The sequence below is a fragment of the Trachurus japonicus genome, chromosome 6, assembly GCF_045865225.1.
Source record: "Trachurus japonicus isolate A0001 chromosome 6, Traja_1.0".
In the NCBI taxonomy this organism is placed as follows: Eukaryota; Metazoa; Chordata; class Actinopteri; order Carangiformes; family Carangidae; genus Trachurus; species Trachurus japonicus.
The window spans coordinates 30,832,437-30,846,729 of NC_140912.1; the positions used below are offsets into that span (position 1 = coordinate 30,832,437).

Sequence of the window (14,293 nt, forward strand, 5' to 3'; positions counted from 1 at the left end):
GCCGTTGTAGCCCTATCGCCGACACTTGACAGCGCTTTTTGCCGATCAAAACGAGCTATTAAGTTGTGTTTTATTGTGTTAGTGTGGTATATTGATGTGTTGATGAAAAGAAGGGATCACCGCCGACACGTCTTCACTTGTGTTCAAAAAGAAGTTTATTAACAAGTAGAAGAACAGTGTACAAAAATGCCGAATCCTGAAGCATCCCTGGTGCCAAAGTGGGATCTTCTTCTCTAAGGCTCAAAACCATGATCTTATATACTTTCTAACTCCAAAACTCCACCTTATATCTTATCTTATATCTTATCTATATCTTATCATGACAGGCATTACGTGTTCTATAAATGTTTAACATACACAGTTCATGTCTGTCGTTTATGGACATGAGACAGGATCCAACCTATAGAGTTTACGACCTTGCATAAGATAACCTTATGCAAGGCTGTCACGGGAAAAATGTGAACAACAGGACACACATAAAAAGAAGAACATAATACATGATGTTAAAGCTAAAAGTTCAGGTGAATAATATACTACATATTCCCCCCTTCGAGGCTCGTAGAGTCTCGACACAAAAAGATATCATACACTTTAATGATTAACATAATGAAACTAACAGATACACAAATATATATTTTGCTAACAACAAAACAATAATTAGCAATAAAACAATTCGTGGAGTGTGAGAGCGAAAACCTGCCAGGCAGCCAATCTTTCTTAAAATTTCCATCAAACAATCAAGACAGGAAATTCTCTCACGGTCCCTCTGCCTTAGGCAACCACTTTTTAGTACTCCATACCAATCAAAAATAAAGAATTCTTAAAGCTTATATGACATAACACAAGTAGATACATATGAAGACCTCAGACAAATAAAATCAAACAATATCCAATTTCAGGCTGGTCAACCCATCGGATCCTCCATTGGAACTATCCCTGCCTAACATTACTCTTCCTAAACGTCAAAAAGAAAAGAAAACATCTGAGGTTTCAATATATCCACTTACTAGCAAAAACATATCATGGACAATAGCAAACTTACATACATGAAAACATGAAAACATAAAATCACATTATCAAGACACTGCAGCTCCTTCGCAGCGTCCGGTTCCCATTGTAGACTTCATTAGTTCACATTCAGTCCATTCTTCACTGTCCACAATCAGATACATCTTTTCAGGAACTCAGGGTCCCTGAAGAATCACTCTTATGGTTGTCTTCTTCCAATATCATTCTAAAAGGACAGAAATCACACAGCAGTATCTTTTGCAACAAACAACAAATACAAATTAAAACATCAAACGCATAAACACATCACACTTAAATCCCTATAGTTACAAAATCAATTTTCTTTTAATTTTATCCACAGACTCTCATCCATTATCTAAGAATGTTCAATCTAGAAGTCCTCGTATATGACTTTTCTAGACAAAAACTTGGCAAAAACCTTGCACATTTTTTGACAAAACTTGGTTAACTTGACAAGTGACTGAGCATCCACCTGGTTATAACCCAATCAATCTATTTAAACAAATAAAATCCATACTATAACCTCCCCCCTTGCAACATGGGCCAACCCATGTGCTTCTTGAATCGTCAGACCTAAAAGGTCAGTGAGCACTATTAGCAATCCTTCATGATTCACCAAAGACCAATAGAATCTTAAGTGTCACCTCGGTCTATCCATAACTATTTCTTTATTTCAAGAACAGCTTCCTGTTTGTAATTGTCTCAACTATCTAAGGTAACCACACAACTTCATATTGTGTAAATTAAGCTCTTTGGATATACTGTATGTTACTGCAATAAGTATAGTAAGCTTGCTAAATTTCTCATTTTTACTTGTATTATTTAATTATACGTTTTGCACTGGAACTTCAAAAGGCAGCAGCCTCACACATTGGCTCAAATTGGGCCGTTGACCTGAGTGAGTAGTGGATCCCACACTTACGCTGGATACACACAATTTTCTTAACATGTCATGTTCTGTCCTATTTCATTTTAGTATGAGAAAGCCAGTTTTGTGGATAATTGAGTGAGACTTGTAGGATTTTTTTTTTCCCAACAGTAAACCAACTAATCAACATTCACCAACACAATGAGTTTAAACATACTAGAAAGATTTGTTATGCAGGCCTACGCTTCATTTTATTACACTATGGCAATAACAATAATTCTTAACTGTATAAAGGAAAAGATGGAGAATGAAAACAACAACTGTTTAGACTTCAGAAATTATGCTCATACTACATGTTACTGCCAAAGCAGTGCAATTTTACTTTCTTTACTTTAGCATCTGATGCATGTCAGTTTGGTCAATAAATGCTAAACTACAACTTATGAATTCTATGAGGTTTCATTACTATCAACAGAAATCAAAACAATATGTTGGAACTATTTATTTATTTGTAGTATTTAGTGCTCTTTAGTTTAGTATTTTGTTTAGTGAGTATTTAGTTTTGGTTATTCTTAATCAATTTATTTGATTTCATTATGATTAAATTTCTATTAGTATTCTAGTTTATTATTTGTTTACTTTAGGTGTTTCTTGGTTATTATATGTGTTTTGTTTCATTTGGACACGGTAGGAGGGCACCTGAAGTTATATAGGTAAGCTATCGGTAAGGGACCAGCATGCACCTGAGTGGGCAAATGGTTTTTTACCGGAGCGGGAGAGGCACCGGAATTTTCTTTGTTCTTTGTTTGCTCGCTTTTTGGTTAAATAAACCACGCTTTTTGTTGAAATTGGACATTTGTTTGGACATTATGTTTTTCCCATCCGCGTACACAACTTATGGTGCAACAGTGGTCCTTTGATTAGTATAATTTGAAGTTTGATTTGATACTTTTATTTGTTTGACAATCGGCTACTACACAATATAACACGAGTGTTGAGAAGTGGCTGTTCAACACTGCAACATTTACCTCATTCAGACAAGTATAAGTCAAAATATGTCCTTATCCTGATGTTGATATTTTACCCTGCACTTCCTAAATGTTTACATCTTGTTTTAATAATATGCCAGCCAATGCAGTGGACAGTTGAGACGTAGAAGGAGAACAAATTAACTGGTTTTAATGCTAGTGTCATCACAGAACACAAAGCATCTCTTCCCAAAAGTACAGATAGGTGTATGCTCCTGATACCAGTATAGGTATTGTAGTTTTTTGTTTTTTGTAACAGAGCTCAATTAATTTTGTAAGAGGTACCAACTGACACCTCCCTTTCGGATTTTCTGGGCAGCCCTAGAATCCTAGCTGCGGACCCCTGAGAGGGTTCAACAGTCCTCGGAATGTCATTGGCTGAGCTCTAAAGCCTCTTGGGATTCCTTTGAAATTCCCTCTGAAATTTCCTCCTCCTGGTTTGTTACACTCACGAGCAAAATGACCAACCAGTCCACAGATATAACACACTTCAGGGACTTGTTGAAAATTTGGATTGAAATGACCTCTTCTTCTTCCTACATTTCCTCGACCTCTTCCTCTCCATGCCTGCTGCAGACCAAAGGTCGGCTGTGCATTATAAGCTACAGGAACCATTGATAAAGGCTGTGATGCCTGACACTGACACTGATTTGGCTGTGGTGGTGGCTGTGGCTGTTGCTGTGGCATGGACTGATTTGTCTCAGGCTGGTTCTGCATAACTACTTGCTTCTCCTCCTTCTTATTATCCACCAATTGAATTTGATTGAGCTTTCTGAAGATCTCCTGATCTTGCTCCTTCTGTTCATGCTCTTTCTTTCTATACAGCTCTACATGGTGTGCTATGTGATCTGTATAAACACTCTTTGTCATGCTCCCTAGGCCAACCACTTCTGCTAACTTGCTCCTCACTGACGGAGGCAACCCCTTCTGAATCTTAGCTCGCAAGACTGATTGTTCCAGCTGACTCTCCTCTGGATCATTCCCTGTAACATTTCTCCATACCTGATAGGCTCTCGAGACATAGGATCTCGGATTTTCTTCTTGTCCTAATGATTCAACATGAATATTATCAGGGTGTACATTTGTTGGAAATGTATCTCTTAACGCTCTATACAGTCGACCTCTATTTGCTGCAAACAGCTCTGAATCGTTCACAGTAGATCCCACATATCGATTATATCCAGCTTTCTGTAAAATCTCTTCCATGGCTGGAACCCCAATAATATTTACTAAAAGTCTCTTAAAGTCTCCCATGGTAGGCTTCGTTCCCAACATAATCTCTTCCAACTTTAAAATCCAAGGATGTGCTCCATCTTGAAGAATGGGTAATTTCTCAAACAAATCTTGCATAACTGTATCATCCCAAGATTTATACACCAGATTCTGTCCTCTGATAACCACCGGACAGATCTTATCAGACTTATCTTCCTTCCTTGGTGATTTTTGGGAGGCTTTTTTCAATAACTTTTTCTTTTGCATTTGCAAGTCCTGTAATTGTTCCTGTAACAATCTCCGGCCTTTTGGTGTAGTGTATTGGTCCAAATATTTAAGGCATTGATCTATGCTTTTATCAATCCTACTTAAAGTTTGTCGTCTCTCTTCTTCTTCCCTAGAAAGAGGTTTTTTCTTGGCATGCCTTCTTGAAAATGAAGGATTCTCATTATCCATCTTTGACCCTCCTTTTCAAGCAACTGGAGAATGTCAAGCTCTATTTGTCTCTTTTTATATTTTTCATCTCTTTTATTTATTTTTTATTTATTTATTTTTATTATTTTATTTTTTCCGATCACCTTATGTATGAACACCAGCAACTTTATTGTTTAAATTATATCTCTATTGAGAGTTTCTTCCACTAACCATGGATAATCAATTACTCTACTAGTTCAACAGCAGTAACTACTTTTGGATTGTTTACATCTATTTTATCAATGTCATGGCTCCCATTTATTCTTGTGCTTAACTTTAACTTAACTAATTAAATATTATTTAGTTTATTTTTATTGATTAATTCATTTATAACCTCTGTATTGCCAAGGTCAACAAAAGAAAGATGAAACAAATAACTTCAAAGGAATTCAAAGTCTTATCAGATCTATCAAATTACAAAAGCTCAACATCAGTTAGCCTTGATTAATCAGTCAGTTGCCAAGTCTTCCTTCTAAATAACTACAACATACAATTTTGGGTTTTATGTATGTGAGCAAATGAATGCACTCTGTTAATCCATACTACTAATAAAATTAAATGTACAACCAAATGTACACACTTTCATTTAAAAGCAACTAGTATTACAAAGAGTTTGTGGATAAAATCACACTGGCCTTGATCACTGGATCCAGATGCATGCACTGTCGTCCGCAAGCCTCAATCCTTGTGATCCAAGCCAGCTGTCCTCTGTCCTCCTCTAGACACACCTCTTAGGCTCTGGTCTCCTCCTTGAACTCTCGCTCCATGAAAGGAAGACAAACAAATAGTTCAGTGTTTTATAAAATCACTAGATGCACATTCCTACTGCAAACTTTTCCTTTCTTTCAAAAATTCTGTATTATAACTTTGGAACGTTATAATTTTATAAAAACATTCTCACTTTAAAGGTGATAGCTACAAGTTTAATTCCTCCTGGCCAGTAGCTCTCGCTCCAACCTTCCATTGTACTGGTCGCCAGTTACAGCAGTCGACACATGACATCAACGTTCTAATGCTGTTGCCACAGAGATCATTCCATGCCGACGTTGCCAACGTAACCAGATGTAAATATATATATATTTCGGACCCGCCAAAACTTATTAAACAATTATTTATATACTATTTTTTAAAATTCAGTAAAATTAATACTTTTATTCTGCACCCCCCTAGACATTCTGTGAATGCATTATTTTTGAAAGATGTATCCTTTGGATAAAAAAGGTAATCAGGCTTTATCAAAAAATTCTCCACTACATAAAAAAGTCCTTCTTCCAGGGCTCATATGTTTCTTACAGATTTATTTTCCAAAGTCCTCTAAACAGAGGCTTATCTCTACCAAAAAGTCCCCATAGAGAGCTCATATATTCTATCAAACGTCCTTTAAAAGTTCATTTATTTTAGACAAAATATCTTATCTCATAAATTCCTATTAATGTATATATTATCATTATTACTACTATTACTATTACTATTATTATATCTCCTGTTTCTCAAGTTATATTACCTCTTATGCCTTATTCAACATAGAGTCTATCACATTAGCCACATACACAACAAAATCAACAAACACAAAACATAATAGACAACAAACACAAAACACTCAAATGTACCGGTAAGTGATCACATATTTCTCTTGCTTAATAACTGCAGTTTCTTTCTACTTTTTAACTTCTTTTTAACTAGAAAACTATTTCAATTTCCCTATATTTTATCTCTCTCTTTAATTGTCCCACTTTTAACTTTATTCTACTCTTTAAATACCCCCTTTAACTTTCTTCTTTACCCCAAAATATCCCTTTATTCAAATTTTACCCCCCTTTTACCAGATATCCTAATTAACCCTCTTTAACCAAATGTCCAAATTCACCCTCTGTTACCAAGTATTCAAATTTACCCTCTATTCAAATGTACCCTCTTTAATCCCTTTATTTTAGTTAAACCTCTTTAACCCCAGTTCCTTTAAACCCACTAAAAACAATTCTTAACTTATATTATTACCCATTACTTAATCCCCTTTTTACCCCTTTTCTTTACCCACATACCCATTTTACCCCAAATGTCCTATTTTACTTTTACCCCAAATTCCCTATTTTACTTTTACCCCAAATTCCCTATTTCCCCCTTTTTGCGTTGCCCGTAACGCAAACAAAAACCAAAAAACCCCCAAATTTAGGTAAATTTAGAACGATAACCTTCTTCTAATCATCAGAACAACAATCACCCACACAAAGATCTTTAACGGTGTGACCCAACAGCAAACAGACAGCAGCTCCCACGAGCAAACCAGCGCACACTTATGTGAAAAACTCACCCTTAGTAGAAGCCGGCTGTTGCGGGAGTCGGCCCAGTGGAGCTGCCAGCCAACGCTGAGAGGCCACAAACACGCCCAAGTTCGTGACGCCAAATTGTGGTATATTGATGTGTTGATGAAAAGAAGGGATCACCGCCGACACGTCTTCACTTGTGTTCAAAAAGAAGTTTATTAACAAGTAGAAGAACAGTGTACAAAAATGCCGAATCCTGAAGCATCCCTGGTGCCAAAGTGGGATCTTCTTCTCTAAGGCTCAAAACCATGATCTTATATACTTTCTAACTCCAAAACTCCACCTTATATCTTATCTTATATCTTATCTATATCTTATCATGACAGGCATTACGTGTTCTATAAATGTTTAACATACACAGTTCATGTCTGTCGTTTATGGACATGAGACAGGATCCAACCTATAGAGTTTACGACCTTGCATAAGATAACCTTATGCAAGGCTGTCACGGGAAAAATGTGAACAACAGGACACACATAAAAAGAAGAACATAATACATGATGTTAAAGCTAAAAGTTCAGGTGAATAATATACTACATTAGTGTTGTTGTTGTGCTGTTATTAGTGTTTTTTAAAGACGTTTACGCCGGTGTCAGCTCCGTCGCTGCTCAAAGCAACCGCTGCCGTTTGAAAAGTAGTGACGTGCTTCCGCTACGTCACCAAGATGGCGGCTGTTAAGTGTGGAAAGTATGCATCGATCCACACTCAATTTTCTGGCCGTTTGAGTGCGCCAATTGAGTGCGCATAGCGCACTACATTTTCGCACACTGCTCAGTGTGAACGCACTTATGCACTCAAAATATTAAGTGTAAGTGCAGAAGTGCGCGATTTGGGACACACCCGCGATTGGATTGTAATGTCTTTCCAGGATGTTCCACAGTTAGGCGGGGAGCATACAGTACGTCAGTCCGACTGCCCACAAGTCCGACGGCTCATTTCTCCGACTACCCATTCTACAGTGTTGAGGTTAGGTTTAGGGTAAGGTTAAGGGTTAGGGCTACTTAAGTCGGAGAAGTGGGAGGTCGGACTGATGACGCAAAAATAAAGAAATGTATGGTCGGAGTCGGAGAAATGGCTGGTCGGAGAAATGGGTAGTCGGACAGACGTCATGCGCCCCAGTTAGGCTATCTGAGGTGAGTGACTACATGCAAAAACACAAAGTTGATACTGTTTATAGCCTATTGTACACACTGAATATGAGTTCAGTGGTGTCTTTTAAGGATTCCAGTCATGTGCCATAGAGATTTGATTGTTTTTTTGAGTGTTTGTTGTGGTTGAATGAATTGCCTCCATGGGTTAGCATTGTTGCTAACGTTATCCCTAGCGCCAGGTAGCCATGGTGTAACTCCGGTTTGCCTGCATAAATTGTAGTAGTTTTTCAAAGGAGGTTAAATCGAAAGCAACTGGACTTAGTTATTTGATGGACAAATAACTAAGTCCAGTTGCTTTCGATTTAACCTCCTTTGAAATACTATGACCTGGGCAAATGAGAATATGCACCGGCAAATTGTAGTAGTGTTTTTTGCTCCCCACAACACTGCTTGACCATCAGGAAAACGATTGCTCAGTGTGAACGCACTTATGCACTCAAAATATTAAGTGTAAGTGCAGAAGTGCGCGATTTGGGACACACCCGCGATTGGATTGTAATGTCTTTCCAGGATGTTCCACAGTTAGGCGGGGAGCATACAGTACGTCAGTCCGACTGCCCACAAGTCCGACGGCTCATTTCTCCGACTACCCATTCTACAGTGTTGAGGTTAGGTTTAGGGTAAGGTTAAGGGTTAGGGCTACTTAAGTCGGAGAAGTGGGAGGTCGGACTGATGACGCAAAAATAAAGAAATGTATGGTCGGAGTCGGAGAAATGGCTGGTCGGAGAAATGGGTAGTCGGACAGACGTCATGCGCCCCAGTTAGGCTATCTGAGGTGAGTGACTACATGCAAAAACACAAAGTTGATACTGTTTATAGCCTATTGTACACACTGAATATGAGTTCAGTGGTGTCTTTTAAGGATTCCAGTCATGTGCCATAGAGATTTGATTGTTTTTTTGAGTGTTTGTTGTGGTTGAATGAATTGCCTCCATGGGTTAGCATTGTTGCTAACGTTATCCCTAGCGCCAGGTAGCCATGGTGTAACTCCGGTTTGCCTGCATAAATTGTAGTAGTTTTTCAAAGGAGGTTAAATCGAAAGCAACTGGACTTAGTTATTTGATGGACAAATAACTAAGTCCAGTTGCTTTCGATTTAACCTCCTTTGAAATACTATGACCTGGGCAAATGAGAATATGCACCGGCAAATTGTAGTAGTGTTTTTTGCTCCCCACAACACTGCTTGACCATCAGGAAAACGATTTAGGGGTCAAAAATGGCTGGCATTCTCCTTTAAGTCAGTGTTGTCGATACATTTGGATGATAGATAGCCCAGGTACAGTTGGCAGTTAATTAATTTTAGTCATTTGTCATTTCACCACATCTATGACTCGTCCGATGGTGCTAACAGACCAGGGAGCTGATATCACGATTCGGTAAGTTTTTTTTCTTTCTGAATATGTCTAAATCTTATTTAATTTGTTGTAGCCTATATTCCACAAGAGCACTGATTATCCCCCCTTGTGCCCACCTGTGTGTTTTGATCGAAGAACACAAGACGACTGTCAACGTCCAAGTTAATATAAAGTTAAAGCAGAAGTGAGTGATCCGGTCGTTTTCGCTAATGCTGCGTTCCAGGCCGGCTTTTGAAATCGTAAATTACAGCTTCAAGTCACAACTTACGACTTTGTAGCGTTTCAGGCAACCCACTCGTGTTTTTCCGACCTGTTTTACCGGTGAAAGTCACTATAACGGCCACTCGTAACTTCCGACCGGTGAAGTGGTACCAGATTGAACTGGTACAACTTCACGGTCGGAAAAATACGAGTTTCCTTGAACGCACCATAACAGTCCTCGTCGCTACGTCACCACATTCACGGCGTTCCTTGGCTGCACACACAGCCCTGCATGCCGTTCTCTCTCCTCATTGGATAAAAACTGTAGGATACGATAAAAGTTTTCTCCTCGGCTCAGAGCAGAGCAGAGTGACTGACAGACCCGTGTTTCGGTCCAAACACTCTATGTAAGTGATTGCTGTCGGAAGATATAACTATTTAAGACTTATATTAACACAAATATATCACTCACTTCTGCTTTAATGTGAATAACTGATTCACTTTGCTAACACGGTTAGCTCCGTGTTAGCCATGCTATCCGTAGCTTGTCTCAGACATTTACTGGGATAAATACGGTTTAACATCTAATGACCACAGTTTCATGTTAGCAGAACTGGATGTGTTAAAGGGATAGTTCAACATTTTGGCAAATTCTCCTATTGCCGCATTCCCTATATAGTCAGGGGGCTTAGCACCCTTTTTTGGGCTTACCGATACGGAGCGGATAAAAGCGTGAAATTTGGCACGAGGCTACGTCAGTACCTACTATATGATTTTAGCCAAGGAGCCCACCAGAATTTTTTTGAAATATCCATAAAAAGAACCATATTCTCTTGATCAAATTATATGATGAAAAATGTAATTTTTCTGAAGTCTTAAGAAGAAATTGATGGTAGCTAATTTGCTCTTTATAGGCCACTGTATAACCTGAATCTGCTTTTAATTTGTGCACTGACCAGTAACCTTTCAAATGATGTGTATAAAACATGCATTACAGTATCATTATGGATTAATTGTGCAAAGATGCAAAAGCATCTGGAAGGGGTAGAGAAGCACTGGAGACTTATCATTCCAAAGTTATTATAAATTATTATAAATTAAATTAAGTTAATGAATGTCGTAAATTGATAATCTATTACTAGAATGGGCAATCCTTTGTTGGATGATTTCAAAGATCTTGTAACTCTTGACAGTTGCAACTGCACAGATGAATCTGCGGTAAATAGGCCTACAGAGACATAATTGTAGCAGGACACAGATCTGGACAAGGCTACAAAAGAAGACCTGCTGCACTTATTGTTTCTAAGAGCACAGTGGCCTCCATCAAAGGTTTGGGTCAATCAGGACTCTTCATAGAGCTGGCCATCCAGCCAAACTGAACAGTTGGCAGAGTTGGTGAGAGTTGGTTAGAGTTGGTTAGAAAGGTAACAAAGAACCCCAAAAACAAACAGAAAAGCTGAGCTCCAGAGATCCTTTTGGGTGAGGGGAGAAAGTTACAGAAGATGGCTCAGAAGATGAGCCATTGCAGCAGCCTCCAACAAGCCTCCACCAATCTGGGCTATACAGCAGAGTGGACCAATGAAAGCTCACTCCACAGTGTTACACACATGAAAGGCTTGGTAGAGTTACTCACAACCAGGTGGTTGTTTGCAAATTCAAACCTTTCATATGTCATTCATTGACCACCGCTTATCCTGCACTAGGGTCAGGGGTGAGCTGGAGCCTCTCACTTCACTAACGAGAGGAGGGCCCCAGCCGGTGGGTTCGAACCCAGAACCCCCTTGCTGTGAGACAGTGAGACAGTGCTAACCACTGCACCACCATGCCACCCATAATTAGCAGCCTGAAAATTGAAGGATTATCAAATTTATTTTTGTAGCCTTGCCCAGATCTACATCTTGCTACAATTGAGCTCTTGGGGCAGTTCCTTTGACCTCATGGATCTCACTTTGCTCAGATATGCAAATGAGCTGTATTAGCTGTATCTTATTGAGGTGTGTCTTTCAAATCATGTCCAAACTATTTATTTCAACACAGTTAGGCTCAAAGATGAATAAAATAAGTTGACAGCTCCTGAATGGCATACACGAGCATTGCAGCAAAGGGTCTATATGTTCAGGTGATATTTAATTTTTTCTATTTTTATTAAATTGCAAACATTTCTAAAATTCTGGGTTTGTGCTGTCATTAAAGGGGTACTGGGTGTAGATTGATGAGGGGGAAAAAAAGATTTTATTTTCTTTCTCGCTTTTAATATAAAGCTAAAACTATGCAATATACACACATATACTGTATGTAATAAACACACATATGCAGCACACACACACATTATGTAATGTACCCACATTTTGTGTGAGTATTCTTAGATTTTTTTAAAATAATTTTATGATGCTTAGAGGCTTAAAAATAGCAGGTGTTTCGGAAATATTTCATTGATAATGATGATTTTGTAATATGATATTTTACAGAAAAATTTTTCAGGGCTCCTAGGCTAAAATTATTTGTTAGACTATAAAGAAACATCATACAAATTTTTACGCTTTTATCCGCTCCGTAACGGTAATTCTGCTAAGCCAACACAGTCTCACCCCTTTGCGTCAAACGGTTGACGCTTGGTCAAGGCCCCTTACGTCAATATAGTGACGTGGAGGGGGTACCCTCGAGGTCGTTTCTCGACGAATAGGGCCACTCATAGACTTGAATGCAAATCCCTCATCGTCGGATTTTGACGAAGGGGGGCGGGACCGTTTCTCCCTCACTCCCAGTGCGTCAACAGCCTGACGAACGGTCACTGTCCCTCCTCGTCACATGCCTGACTCATTAGGTGCCCGTTTTTCGTCAGGTTTTGACGCGCTCGGCTTTCAGTTGATTCCAATGCAGTTCCCTTCGCGGCGATATGTGACGCTCAGAGCAAGTGATCCAGCCGACCCGGCTGCGGCACTGACGGACGCTGTGAGCAGAGAATAACTTTTTTTTTCTTTTTTTTTTTTACTTTTCCTTAAATCTTTATTGAACCTGATGCTGCTGTGTCTGACGTAACTTTCGGCAAGGACGTCCTTTCGGTTATTCATTTATTTATTTATTTATTTAGTGATCATGGTGTTTGGTGCAGAATAATCAATCAATCAATAAATAAATAAATTACGTCCTTGTCGGAAGCTGCGTCAGACCAGGAGGGGGGGGGGTTGTGGATTCTACAGGTGAAGACCACTTCCGCGTTCAAAAAGCTGCTCTGTTTAATCAATAGCTATTCTGAAGAAAGATCTGATTATTAGCCATAACGCTGTAACCATCCAAGGAAGACTGTGTAACAATATTATGTGCTTCTGCTGAGTCCAAAAGCCCTGTGTAATATCAACTTTATTTTAAGAAAACACGCTTTGTTTCCAATGTCATATCACGGAGAAGCACTACATTACCCATAATCCTCATATTTATCAGCGACGTGTCTGATTGGTTGAGTTTGCTGTTACCAGCAAATGAAAAAATAAAACAAATTAAGCTTATATTATTTTCTTAGTAACTAAAAGGTCTTAACATCTTTTTTGTTTTCAACATTGAATAAAAAAAGGGTGCTATATTGTTAAAATTCAACAATAAAGTGCATAAAAGTTGGCTTGACTTCTTTCTTTTTTTTCATAATTTTCACCAGCATCTTTCTGGTCCACATCACATCATATTTATTGTAATTTTTAATTCAATGAGTGACATTTTATTTTTTATCTGAAAAACATTATTATGAATTCAAGGGTCAGAGGTCACTGATTAGTGTTAAATTTAACCTTTTTGACCCTGTTTCCTTGAATAAATCACTAAGACTTTGATGCGGGAAGCTGAGATTTTGATTTGATTTTGTTCAGAGCACTAGGGACAAAGTTTCTGTAGAATTTCAGACCTGTCGGACGTCCAGAAGGGTCACAGCTGACCGTCTAGGCTCGTTTCTCGGCCTTCAAAGCCTAGATTTAGAAGCCTCTGACCTTAAAGGAGAAATGCAATTCTTTAATAGCTTCCAGGTGCTTTGGCCTATCAGGCTGAATTTTTAGCTAAAGGAGCTGGTGTACGATCAGGAAGTAGGGGAGCTGTGCATAAAGCCAATTGGTAAGTGTCAAAGGTCACAGGGGTCAAACATCAAAGTGAATCCAGCCATTCCTGCTTTTTCTCAACAAAACATACACGCTTTAAGTTATCATCATGAAATATTAATATGTTGTATATCAGAGAGTCCTCTATCAGAATATTTTGGTCCCGTTGCTCTAGGGGCCCCAGGGGGCCCCGGGGGGCCACTTGGCTTTCCCATGCTCCCGCAGAGTTGGGTCTCAGGGTGATGGATAAGGGCCTCACCATGAGTCCACAGGCCAAGTTTCAAGTGATTTGGTCGGTTTCTATGGAAACGGCGGCCTCAAGGATACAGAGGAATGCGACTGTTTGAAGCCCCGCCTCTCGAAAAGTAATGGCTCAATCAGGACCAAACACACATCTACGCGTTCGTCTTGGGCCCCCGAACCATATATTACGAAATCAGAACTGTACGACTTTTGGAAATGTGTTTTGTCTATTTCGGCTTTTCAGACTCAGAGTCTGTCAGACTTAAAGCTTGAGAGACCCTCTTAGTCAGAAAATCCGAAATAGACAAAACACATTTCCAAAAGTC

The 14,293-nt window shown here is 38.9% G+C and overlaps 2 protein-coding genes across 2 annotated transcripts in view; one reads left to right on the plus strand and one right to left on the minus strand.

The window, feature by feature from the left end:
• Positions 1 to 14,293, plus strand: part of LOC146986424 (protein NLRC3-like) — a 478,141-nt gene that overhangs the window by 235,576 nt on the left and 228,272 nt on the right. The gene's annotated exons all lie outside the window — the stretch shown is intronic.
• Positions 3,255 to 4,404, minus strand: LOC146986437 (uncharacterized). Its single transcript, XM_085780358.1, has 2 exons — positions 3,570 to 4,404; positions 3,255 to 3,268 (listed from the first exon to the last, which is right to left on the minus strand). Exons 1-2 carry the CDS (start codon positions 4,402 to 4,404, stop codon positions 3,255 to 3,257), a joined length of 849 nt encoding a protein of 282 aa, XP_085636484.1.

Excerpts from the sequence above, each read along its gene's own strand:
- LOC146986437 (XM_085780358.1), bottom strand. The coding sequence starts at position 4,404 with ATGCAAAAGAAAAAGTTATTGAAAAAAGCCTCCCAAAAATCACCAAGG.